The sequence below is a fragment of the Scyliorhinus canicula genome, chromosome 7 (assembly GCF_902713615.1).
Source record: "Scyliorhinus canicula chromosome 7, sScyCan1.1, whole genome shotgun sequence".
Lineage (NCBI taxonomy): Eukaryota > Metazoa > Chordata > Chondrichthyes > Carcharhiniformes > Scyliorhinidae > Scyliorhinus > Scyliorhinus canicula.
Genome location: NC_052152.1, coordinates 84,656,969 through 84,670,263, shown reverse-complemented (window position 1 = coordinate 84,670,263; position 13,295 = coordinate 84,656,969). Strand labels below are relative to the sequence as shown.

At 42.8% G+C, this 13,295-nt stretch overlaps 1 protein-coding gene across 2 annotated transcripts in view; it reads left to right on the top strand.

Annotated features, from left to right (window-relative positions):
- Positions 1–11,831, top strand: part of LOC119969096 (superoxide dismutase [Cu-Zn]-like) — a 123,018-nt gene extending 111,187 nt beyond the window's left edge. For both annotated transcript variants that reach the window (XM_038802298.1, XM_038802296.1), the window contains one exon: positions 11,183–11,831. In XM_038802298.1, the coding sequence (XP_038658226.1) occupies positions 11,183–11,261 (79 nt within the window). In that variant the 3' untranslated portion in view covers positions 11,262–11,831. The remainder of the gene's footprint in view (positions 1–11,182) is intronic.
- Positions 11,832–13,295: the final 1,464 nt, after the last annotated feature.

The window sequence follows — 13,295 nt, the reverse complement described above, 5'->3', positions numbered from 1 at the left end:
GAGTCAGGGAAAGTCCCGGACGATTGGAAGATCGCTGTTGTAACCCCCTTGTTCAAGAAAGGATCAAGACAAAAGATGGAAAATTATAGGCCAATTAGCCTAACCTCGGTTGTTGGTAAAATTCTAGAATCGATCGTTAAGGATGAGATTTCTAAATTCTTGGAAGAGCAGGGTCGGATTAGAACAAGTCAACATGGATTTAGTAAGGGGAGGTCGTGCCTGACGAACCTGTTAGAATTCTTTGAGGAGGTGACAAGTAGGTTAGACCAGGGAAACCCAGTGGATGTGGTCTATCTGGATTTCCAAAAGGCCTTTGATAAGGTGCCACACAGGAGGCTGCTGAGTAAGGTGAGGGCCCATGGTGTTCGAGGTGAGCTACTGGCATGGGTTGAGGATTGGCTGTCTGACAGAAGGCAGAGAGTTGGGATAAAAGGTTCTTTTTCGGAATGGCAGCCGGTGACCAGCGGTGTCCCACAGGGTTCAGTGTTGGGGCCACAGCTGTTCACCATATATATTAATGATCTGGATGAAGGGACTGGGGGCATTCTAGCGAAGTTTGCCGATGATACAAAGTTAGGTGGTCAGGCAGGTAGTGCTGAGGAAGTGGGGAGGCTGCAGAAGGATCTAGACAGTTTGGGAGAGTGGTGCAGGAAATGGCTGATGCAATTCAACGTGAGAAAATGTGAGGTCTTGCACTTTGGAAAAAAGAATCCAAGCATAGACTATTTTCTAAACGGTGAGAAAATTCATAATGCCAAAGTACAAAGGGATCTGGGAGTGCTAGTCGAGGATTCCCTAAAGGTAAACATGCAGGTTGAATCTGTGATTAAGAAAGCGAATGCAATGTTGTCATTTATCTCAAGAGGGTTGGAATATAAAAGCAGCGATGTGCTACTGAGCCTTTATAAGGCTCTGGTTAGGCCCCATTTGGAGTACTGTGTCCAGTTTTGGGCCCCACATCTCAGGAAGGACATACTGGCACTGGAGCGTGTCCAGCGGAGATTCACACGGATGATCCCTGGAATGGCGGGTCTAACATATGATGAACGGCTGAGGATCCTGGGATTGTATTCATTGGAGTTTAGAAGGTTAAGGGGAGATCTAATAGAAACTTACAAGATAATACATGGCTTAGAAAGGGTGAACGCAAAGAAACTGTTTCCGTTAGGCGAGGAGACAAGGACCCATGGGCACAGCGTTAGAATTAGAGGGGGTAAATTCAGAACAGAAATGCGGAGACATTTCTTCAGCCAGAGAGTGGTGGGCCTGTGGAATTCATTGCCGCGGAGTGCAGTGGAGGCCGGGACGCTAAATGGCTTCAAGGCAGAGATAGATAAATTCTTGATGTCGCGAGGAATTAAGGGCTACGGGGAGAATGCTGGTAGGTGGAGTTGAAATGCCCATCAGCCATGATTGAATGGCGGAGTGGACTCGATGGGCCGAATGGCCTTACTTCCACTCCTATGTCTTATGGTCTTATGAATGGCCTCCACTTTAATGCCCGGTGTATTCCAGGTAAAATGAGTTAAGAGCGAGTGCTGACAAGTGGAATTATGATACAGTAGCCATCACGGAGACGTAGTTGAGGGAGGATTGGCAGCTTAACATCTCGGGATACAGAATCTTCAGGAGAGACGGGGACGGTGCAAAAGAGAGGGAGGCATTGCACTATTAGCTAAGGAGTCAATTACTGCAGTAAGGAGAGATGATATCTTGGGGGAGGCGTTAATTGAAGCTCTGTGGGTAGAGCTTCGGAGTAAAAAAGAGACAGCAACATTGCTAGGTGTTTATTATAGAGCCTTAGATAGCGGGAAATTGAGGAGAAAATACGTGAGCAATTTGCAGAAGTGATTAAAAATAATAATAGGGTAATTACAGTGGGCGATTTCAACTTTCCCAACATTAACTGGGATAGTCATTGTGTTAAGAGCTTAGATGGAACAGAGTTTATAAAATGTGTACAAAATAAATTTTTAGCTCAACATGTAGCGGTGTGGAAATTAACAAGTAGGGGTGGCAAGTACTCTTCAAATATAACTTTATTGGCTTGTGCACAAGGAGAACAACACAGTGAGATTCACTGCGATGTTCTGACTGAATCCAGCAAAGCAGTAACATTTTCAACCAATAGGTTTCCAGTCGCAGTCCAATCCCTTATTTGCATGTCAACACACCAATAATATCACCGTTAGACTTTCATTTTAAACCAATGAAAGGACAGCATTTTGAGCCAATACAAAACCGAGTATGTGGCCCAATAGAAAACTAGTATTTTCAATCCTTTGTTTGGATATCTTAAGGGGGATTCTCTGCAATCGGCGCGATGGACCGATGCTGGCGTCAAAATGGCGCGAACCACTCCATCGTCGGGCCGACCGGAAGTAGCGGAATTCTCAGAAACTTCCGGGTTCTAGGTGGATGCCGGAGGGGTTGGCGCCGCGCCATCCGGCGCTGAAGTAAGTGCGCAAGTCCGTGCATGTGCCAAAGGGCTGGCGTAATTCCGCGCATGCGCGGAACTGCCGACGTATTCTGCTGCATGCATGGGGGGGGGGCGTGTCTTCTCCGCGCTGGCCATGGCGGAGCCCTACAGGGGCCAGTGCCGGTCGGGGGCTGTCGGCAGCGGCCCCCCCAGCAATTCTCCGGGCCCCGATGGGCTGAGCAGCCATCGATTTCTGACCAGTCCCGGCAGCGTGGATTAGACATGGTCCCACACGGTGGGATCTGGCAGGTAAGTCGGCTGGGGCAGTTCTCGGGGGCGCGGGGAGATCCGACCCCGGGGGTGGGGGGCCATGGTGGCTGGCCCGTATTCGGGGCCCACCAATCTGAGGGTGGGCTTGTGCCATGGGGGCACTTCTTCCTTCCGCGCCAGATTCCACAGAGGGTCCAACAAGGGATGGTGCAGTGCTGGACCTAATTCTGGGGAATGAAGCTGAACAGGTGGTTAATGTGATGGTGATTTTAGTGATAGTGACCTCAACATGGTGCAATTTAAGTTTGTTATGGACAAGGAAATAGACAATTTGCGGAAAAAGGTCTTTGATTGGGGGGAGAGCAGACTTTAGTAAAATAAGGCAGGATCTGGCCAACATAGATTAGAACAGGTTACTGGTGAGATCTACAGAAGAGTGGTGGGGTTGTTCAAAGAGGAAATGGGGAGGTTACAGGCCCAACATGTTCACTCTAGGGTAATAGGAAGGAGTAACAAGCCCAGAGAACGATGAATGACCAGAGATATTCAGGATACAATGAGAAGGAACAAAGAGAGTTTTAGTAAGTACAAGGGGAGCAAATCAACAGAGGCATTAGTAGAGTACAGAGGATGTAGCATGGAGCTTAAGTAAGCAATTAGAAAAGCAAAGAGGGGATATGAGAAATCTCTAGCTGGTAAAAGTAGAGAAAATCCCAAGATATTTTGTAAGTATCTCAATGGGAAGAGGATAACGAGGGAAAAAGTAGGACCCAAGAGGGGAATCTGGGTGGAGCCAGAGGACATTGGTAGGGTGTTAAATGAATATTTCACATCTGTCTTCACCCAAGAGAATGAGGAGGCAGATACGGAACTCGGGGAGAGATTCTGTGAGGTCATTGAGCAAGTTGTCATAGGGAGGGACAAGGTATTGGAGATGTTGTGAGCTTCAAAGTGGACAAATCTCCAGGTCTGAATTAATTGTGTCCCAGGTTGCTGTGAAAGGCGGGGGAGGAAATTGCAGGGGCCCTGATTTTTAATTCTTCCCTGGCCATGGGAGACGTGCCAAAGGACTGGAGAACCGCAAATGTCCCTCTATTTAAGAAAGGTTGTAGGGATAAGCCAGGGTACTACAGGCCAGTGATCTCATGTCAGTGGTGAGGAAACAAATGGAGAAAATTCTGAAGGAGAGGCAAGGTTCGATCAGGAATAGTCAGTATGGCTTTGTCAGAGGGAGGTCATGCCTAAAAAATTTGATTGGATCTTTTGAGCATGTGGTAATTGTGTAGATGGGGATAGTACAGTTGATGTACTTTACATAGATTTCAGCAAAGCATTTAACAAGGTCCCACATGGAAGACTTATAAAGAAGACAAATGCACATGGGATACAGTGGAACTTGATTCAAAGCTGGCTGAGCTGTAGGAAACAGGGTGATGACCGACAGCTGCTTTAGTGACTGGAAGCCAGTGTCCAGTGGTGTACCACAGGGATTTGTGCTGGGTCTCTAATTATTAGTCATTTATAGAAATGACTTTGATGACTGTTGGGGGTAGGATCAGTAAGTTTGCGGATGATGCAAAGATAATCCGGGTGGTTAACATTGAGGCTGAGAGTCTTGGGTTACAGGAAGGTATTGACGGGATGGCCAAATGGGCAGAAATGTGGCAGTTGGAATTTAATCCTGGAAAGTGGGAGGTGTTATACTTTGGAAGGAACTATTTGACAAGGAAATATTCAATGAGTGGCACCACACTGGGAAGCCCTGAGGAACAAAGAGACCGTGGTGTGTTTGTAAATAGATCTCTGAAGGCAGAAAGGCAGGTTAATAGGGTGATGAAAAAGGCATATGGTACACTTAGCTTTATCAACCGTGGCATAGATTACAAAAGCAAGGAAGTCATGTTAGAGTTAGAACATTGGTGAAGCAACAGCTGGAGTATTGTGCAGTTCTGGTCAGCACATTATAGGAAGGATGTGATTGCACTGGAGTGGGTGCAAAGGTGTTTCACCAGGATGTTGCCTGGGATGGAACATTTAAGTTATGAAGAGAGGTTGGATAGGCTTGGGTTGTTTTCGCTGGAGCACAGAAGACTCAGGGGTGACTTGATCGAGGTGTACAAGATTATGAGGGGCATGGAGAGGGTGGATAGGGAACAGCTGTTCCCCTTAGTTGAAGGGTTGGTTCCAAGGGGACACAAGTTCAAGGTGAGGGGCAGTAGGTTTAGGGGGGATTTGAGGAAAAACCTTTTTACCCAGAGAGTGGTGACGGTCTGAACGCACTACCTGGGAGGATGGTGTAAAAAGTAACTGGATGAGCACTTGGCACCTCTTAACATTCAAGGCTATGGGCCAAGTGCTGTCAAGTAGGATTAGGATCGACAGATCAAGTGCGGCAGTGCAGACTCAATGGGCCGAATGGCCTTTTCTGCACTGTATTTTTCTGTGATTCTGAGAGCTGACCAGGTGCCCATAATGTTAAGGAATGATTCAAGAGACATTCCAATTAGATGTTTCATTAATGTTAAGTATCCAATAATTGACACTGATATGTAGTGGGGTTGCAGGTGGCATTTGTTTGGTGGTGTGTAATGATAGAGTTTTGTATAGAGTGTGTTCAAGGAAAATAAAAGTGTCTTGGGAAAGATGCAGAACTCTTGACTCTTTACTCAACTGTAGCCAGAAGCTAACACTGGTAGCAAAGGACGGTTGCTGTGTAAAAGTAAAGGGTTGAAAGATACAACTTTTCCGGAAGAAAAAGAAAATGTGCATCCACAAAGGAGCGAGTGAGAAGAAAAAAAAATCTATATATGTTTGGCTGAACCGAGAATACAGATGTCCGGATATGACTATCCGCCATTATTTTCTGAAGGGGGATCGTATGACCAATGGAGAATGGTAATAGGAAAATGAACCCCAGAAATGCCTGGGGTATGATCAATCGATTTTTCGATGTGACTCAAAACCATTATGCTTTCAACTGTCCAACATGTTATAATAGTGTTTTAAGCTACACGTGACATGGAAGAGTCGGAAGAGGAAAAAGATAATGACCAGAAAGAAGGCATTGTCCTATGAACAAGCAGTTTTACTCCGGTAATGAGTGTGTTGGTTGCAGAATCCTTCAATTGTGCTGTATTGGACAGTGGTTGTATATCTACTGTGTGTGGAATTGATTGGTTAAAATGTTACCTGGACTCTTTGAATGCTGAAAATCGTAACAATGTTAAGGAATTTGGAAGTTCCACAAGTTTCAGGTTTGGGGATAATAATACTCTGAAGTCGCTGAAAAGAGTGGTGATCCCTTGCAATATTGCCAGAGTGAATCATTTCATTAGCACAGATGTTGTATCAAGTGAGATATTTCTGCTTCTGAGCAGACCATCGATGACCTGAGCACACACAAATCTCGATATGGAACAGGATAAGGCATCAGTCTTTGGAAAGATAGTGGACTTACAGTTTACATAGTCGGGACATTATTGTATTCCATTACTAACAAATAATATTTCAGTTGCAGGTGTTGATGTGTTATTGGCAGCTGGGAAATGGGACTTTAACTGATTAAAAAGCTTCTTGTATTAAAACTGCATAGGCAATTTGCGCATCCGTCTCCTCAGAGGCAGAAAAAATTATTAAAGGATGCAGGGGTAAGGGATGATGACTACTAAGCTGTGAGGTTGGTAGGAAGTACAGAAGGTCACCATCACAACCGATAGTAACCCTATCTTTGGCCAGGGATTTTAACGACATTGTGGCCATGTACCTTAAGTTCTGGGATAAAGCTAACAATATATTTATTTTGCATGGCCAGGGATTTTAACGACATTGTGGCCATGTACCTTAAGTTCTGGGATAAAGCTAACAATATATTTATTTTGCATTCTGTAGATTTAGTGACCAGATTTAGTCAATCAACCATTGTACGGAGTAAAGAAAAGAGAATAATCCTGGATCAGATCGTGGAAAAATGGATAGGGACAGGAATGGGCCCACCGGCAAAATTCTTTAAAGACAACGGGATAATTTGCTCATGATGAGTTCAGGGATATGTGTTAAAACATGAATATCACAGTTATGAATATGGCTGCGGAAAGCCGATTTAGTAATGGTGCGTGTGAAAGAAACCATGCTGCAATAATTTTTTTAAATAATCTTTATTGTCACAAGTAGGCTTACATTAGCACTGCAATTAAGTTACTGTGAAAAGCCTCTAGTCGCCACATTCCAGCACCTATTCGGGTACACAGAGGGAGAATTCTGAATGTTCAAATTACCTAAGAGCATGTCTTTCAGGACTTGTGGGAAGAAACTGGAGCACCGAAAGGAAACCACGCAGACACGGGGAGAAGAACGTGCAGACTCCACACAGACAGTGACCTAAGCTGGGAATCGAACCTGGACCCTGGAGCGGTGAAGCAGAAGTGCTACACACTGTGCCACCGTGCCGCCCACGGTAGTTGACATGCTTTACTCAACTGTAAAACTCAACTCCGGAAAATTTTGGCAGATAGACCAAATTGCAAGATAAATTCAGCCTTAGCATGGGCGGTACATGCAAAGAATTCGTTGCAGATGGTTGGGGGCTATGGTTCCTATCAATTCGTATTTGGAAGAAATCCTAAAATTCCATCCATTTTGGATGGCCAGCCTCCAGCTTGGGAAGGGACTACAATTAGCTCTGCCTTTGCTGAGCATTTAAATGCATTACATAGCAGTAGAAAAGCTTTTTTGGAAGCAGAAGTCTCTGAAAGTATTCGCAGAGCTTTAAGGTATAATGTACGGCCATCAAATACCGTTTTTCAGCAAAGAGTATACTATAAGAGAGACAATTTTAATGAATGGAAAGGCTTAGGGAAGATTATAGGTATAGATGGCAAAACAATTGTTTTGCAGCATGGCAATCAGACTATTAGGGTACATTCATCAAGGATAGTGGGTACAGATTTTCAAATTTAGACAGAGCAGACGGACATGATGAGGAACCAGGGTCATTTGGTATGTACGTATTACAGAACTATGAGGAACCAATTAACTGATATAGACAGAGTTTCTGTCGAGGAACACAATCCTTCTGATGAATTAGAACAGACCATTTTTCCGAAACAACAACTGCCAAAAGTTGGTAGAAAAGTGACACCCTTGCCAGAAGGCTCGAGTCAATGGAAGGATGCAACTGTTATTAGTAGAGCAGGGAAGGCCACTGGAAAGTATAAACACTGGCTGAATGTACAGCAAACGGGAGGGTGTCAAGAAAATGGATTGGGACACAAAGTTCAAACATGGAGGGCACAGAAACGCAGTGCCAGTTCATATAGTACATTGGATAATGAACAGGTTCACAGGAAAAGGTTGAGAACTATTGAAAGGATATTCCACAGCAGAAGGGAAAGATCAAGCAGTAGCAGTACAGAATGAGATACCAGGCAGGATCGGGGTCGTAGTTTGTCAAGGTCTTGGAACATGGGTAAGACCACAAATGCTACTAGGAGTAGAAGTCCACATGTTCGTGAGATTTTGGTGGCCTCCAATAAATTGGATGGAAAATGTTCAAAGATGCCAAATAGCAAGAACTGCATAGTTGGAGTGAATTTGGGGTATACACGGAAGTACCGGATAGGGATCAAAGAGCTCTTCTGGATGGAACTTATAAGGCAAAGGCTAGGCTTGTGGCAAGGGGATTTGAAGAAAACTTAGAAGATAAGGATTTAAGGGTAGATTCACCTAAGGCAGGAAAGTTATTTTACAGATCTTTTTGGCTCTATTAGCCACAAATGCATGGGAATCAAATCTATAGATATAAAGGCTGCCTTTTTCCAAGGGCATCAGCTTCAATTAGCCATTTTTCTCTGTCCTCCTAAAGAGGCAGCCAATACAGAAAAGGTACTCTGGAAGTTGAACAAATGTGTATATAGATTAAATGATGCATCTAGAGTCTGGTATTTTTCGGTGAGGTCAGATTTGTTAAAGTTAGGCTGTTGCCAGTTGAAATCAGATGCTGCAATGTTTTACTGGCACTATAAAGGATATCTTTCTGGCATCTTTATGATGCATGTCGATGATTTTTTGTGGGATGGGACTACTGATTTTGAAGCTATTGCAATCTCTCGATTGAGGAAAGAATTCAGGGTTGGAAGTCAGACTTCTGGTGCATTTAAATATATTGGACTGGAAATTGGACAGACTGAGTTAAGTGCAACTTTACGTCAGCAATCTTATTTGGAGCGCATCGGCCCCATAGCAATTAGTCGTGGTCGGGTTTCACAAAATGATGCAGTCATTCAAAGATGGAAAAAGAGCAATTGCGAAGTTTAATTGGGCAACTGAATTGGTTAGGTAGACAGACTAGACCGTACATTAGTTTTGATGTCTTAGAGTACAAAAATGAACAATCCTGAAGTGGAAGACATAATGAGAGCAATTAAAAATGCAGGAGTGTGTTTTGAGGTTCTTAGGTGATCTTAGGCACTTGAAACTCATAGTTTATTATGATGCATCATATGCAAATTTATAAGATGGGGTTTCACGCGCAGGTTTTATAATTTTCCTTTTGGGGAACAATGGTAAATGTTGCCCTCTTGTGTGGGAAACAAAGAAAATAAGGAGCGTGGTCAAAAGCACTTTGGCCGCTGAGCCATTAAGCTTTGTAGAGGCGGTGGATATGGCCTTTTATATATCTCAGATATTGGCAGACATTTTGGGATTAGGGGATTTGGGTAACATACCCATTGAATGTCACATTGACAATAAATCCCTGTGGGAAAATGTGCACTCCACAAAAAGTGTCAATGAGAAAAGGTTAAGGATAGACATTGCAAGTTTGAAGCAGATGTTGGACAGAGGGGAGATAGCAAAAATTAAATGGGTTGACAGTTGCTATCAATTGTCTGATTGTTTAACGAAAAGAGGGCCTAGTTCACAGAAATCTTTGGATATTATTAATGAATATCCAAATTCAGTTGCCCAATTAAACTTCGCAATTGCTCTTTTTCCATCTGTTTCTGTGACTTTTTTTTCGTTCCAAAAATTTTTCAGGGGTAACCAATATTTACCAAATAATTTTTTGTTCTCCAAGGAAGGGGAGACTGTTAACGAATGGGTTAAGAGACATTCCAATTAGATGTCTCATTGAGGTTAAGCATCCAAGAATTGACATTGATATGTAAAGGGGTTGGTTGTAGGTGGCCTTTGTTTGGTGGTGTGTTGTGTGTGATAAAATTTTGTATTGAGTGTATTCAAGGAAAATAAAATTGTCTTGGGAAAGGAGAAAAACTTTTGACTCTTTACTCAATCATAGCCACAAGCTAACATGTAACAGCCTCCATTTCAAATGTAACAATATTAATAGCATTCAATGAAGGCTAACATCTGAAGGATGTCTGTCAGGTGACAACATGCAGCTGATTCAACGGGGTGGCAAATGCTGGAAGAGCAACGTGATATGGGATTTATAAAGGGCCACATTTTATAAGGGCTTAAAAGGGCTGTTCTAAACATTAGTTAGTTTCAGGTGGTATAATTACAGGACCATTGAACCACAGTGTACTGTGGATGGGGACACTTATGGGTCTGTTAGCTAGGGTGAGAAAAGATGCACTATTAATTCCTCCATGTGATACCATTGGTGGCCTTCTTTGCACACCCAACAGGTGATTGCTTCTCTTGTAAATTTCACACAGAAACATCTATAAGTACATAGCAGTAAAGTTCTGGGCTATTATCCTTGTTTTTCTTTTGCTTGTCTGTGTTCTCCCTTGGGATCATCTACTATCTAATGTTGATATGAAGCCTTTCAAAAGCCCAAGGAATCCTTTGGTAAGAAATCATTAAACAATCCTATCAAAACTGGAGGAGGCACAGAGCAGTTGTGATTCTAGCAAGATGTTTCCACCTTAAATTGTACAGGCTGTTAAAACTAGCCATGATTGTGTTGAATACACTGAACAGGTTTAATGTCTACTCCAATTCCTATGTTCTTACTGCTCACAACTCTCCATAGTTATTTACATGGGAGTAATTTTCCTGTTCTATCCTTCAATATTGGAACAACTCTGTCAAATGTTGTACATCATTAATTTGGTAATGTTTTGGGCCTATTTGACACATCTCTTAAATGAACTAATAACCCACTTTCCTCCTCTGAGTTATGTACTGTGGGTTATGAGAAGACATACATAAATAATTAGCCAGGGTACCAAATGTTTTGTGAATGTTTTGATCTTGCAGATGGGAGAATTAAGTTGCCTTAATCAAACTCTGTTGATGAACGGAAAATATTTTTGGATGAGGTGGGGTTACTGGGTTATGGGGATAGGTGGAGGTGAGGGCTTAGGTAGGGTGCTCGTTTCAAGAGCTGGTGTAGACTCGATGGGCCAAATGGCCTCCTTTTGGCACTGTAAATTCTATGATGTGCTAATTTTCATTCTACTGTAACTATTTAAAAACTCTATTGTATTGGTGTTTGAAGGTTGAGTTATTAACTTTTTCTTTCTCAAGGTTACTGAGAATGAAGATGACCTGGGTAAAGGCGAAAATGAGGACAGCGTTGCAACAGGAAATGCTGGAAATGGTTTAGCCTGGGGTATAATTGGAATAGCTAACAAATAAATTTAGAAGTAGAACAAAATGCAAATGAGTAATACTGTTCCAAATAATAAAATTAAGTTTGTTTTGGTATGTAAGTGTACAATTAGCTAAGAACTGCATAGTTTCACATAGTACTTGAAAATCATCTTTGTGAGTGTTCAGTTTATTTTCTAAAATTTGTTCTTCATAGTAAAATGTTATGTCAAAATTGTAATCTATCATTTTATTCTTTTGATCACATAGTCAACTATATGTATTAATGTTCAGCCAATCTTGCAGGTTTCGCTACAGTTATGTGAGTTTTAAGTAGCTGTTAACTCTGGTAGGAAGTGAAAACAAACGCATAAGCTTTTCTAGAGCTTTGAATTTCACTTCATGGGGTTTAACCAAATGTAAACAATTATCTATGCCCTCTTGATACGTTAAGTTTGTTATAAAAATGAACATACAAGAAATTGCTTGCAACTCACTGCTCATATGTAATAATTCATAAAGGCAATTTTTCCTGCTGAAAAATTATTGAAAAGAATAAAAAGACAACAAAGTTGAAAACTAAGAACAAAAAGTAAAACTTGTCATTCCATTACAGATTTTTTTAAAAACAAGTGGGTGGATTTTCACTTTGAGTGGGCTTAAAATGGTTTGCAAGCAGAATATGCCACCCAATAGACCCAACATCAGGCCTGGTGCATTGGGGTGATGAACTGCAACCAACGTTTAAGTATTAAGTCCAGCTGGTCTCCAAGTGACAAGGAAGTAGATGAAAAGTGGGGATTCCTGTGATGTAGTGGAGAAGTGTACACTACAGGGGTCCAGACTGGTTTTGTGAAACCTTCATGAATCCTGCTTCTCCCATCCCTGCAGAAATTAAGAGGAACCTCAACAAAGAGCCATAGAATCCCGACAATGCAGGGGGCCATTCAGCCCATCGAGTCTGCACCGATCCTCTGAAGGAGCACCTGACCTAGGCCCACTCCCCTACCCTATCCCTGCAACCCCACCTAACCTGCACATCTTTAGTCTGTGGGAGGAAACTATATCACCTGGTGGAAACCCAAGCAGACACGAGGAGAAAGCGCAAACTCCATACTGACAATCACCCAAGGCCGGAATTGAACTCGGGTCCATGGCACTGTGAGGCAACAGTGCTAACCACTGGCACCACATTACGCCATCCTATTTGCATTGGGATGGTGGACTGCCAGCTGATACTAGTTAGAATTGGGCATTTTCTGATGCCAGTTCAAGTTAGAATAGGACAAGGTATATTCTGCGACCGGTTCAAGTTCCAAATGCCAAGTGGGGTCCTGTGTATGCCAGGGTCCTGATTAGCATTGTAAATGGACATTGTAAATGTTGACTTGGAGCCACTTGGCTTATCTAGTTTACCATAGGAGACATTGTTGCTGCTTCCATCATTTTTTAAATAAATTTAAAATACCCAATTCTTTTTTTTCCAATTAAGGGGTAATTTAGCATGACCAATCAACCTACCCTGCACATTTTTGGGTTGTGGGGGGATAAGACCCACGCAGGCCCAAGGAGAATGTGCAATCTCCACACAGACAGTGACCCGGGGCCGGGATTGAACCCGAGTCCTCGGTGTCGTGAGGCAGCAGTGCTAACCACTGCGCCACCGTGTCGCCCTGCTGCAGCCATTGTGATAAGGAGGTAGGACTTTATCTTCCATTTTTAAGATACTGATACTTCATTTCCACAGGGAGAGTTGCCTGAAAATGCAGTCTGTGGTGCCAAAGTGATTTTTAAACAAACGGAAGAACTTTGATGTAGCCAAATCAATTGTCCCCCGCTGGGGGGGTGAGTGCATAGGCAGTTAGATTCTAAAATACTGGTTAAAGCAGTATCCACTTTGCATAATCACTTTATCTAAACCAACAGTACTGACAAACACTAAAATAAATCCTGGTGTTGGCAGTGTCAATTACACCTTCACCACTTTGCTGATGATTGAGAGTAAGCTGATGGTCTGGTCATTGACTGGATTCAATTTGTCCTGCCTATT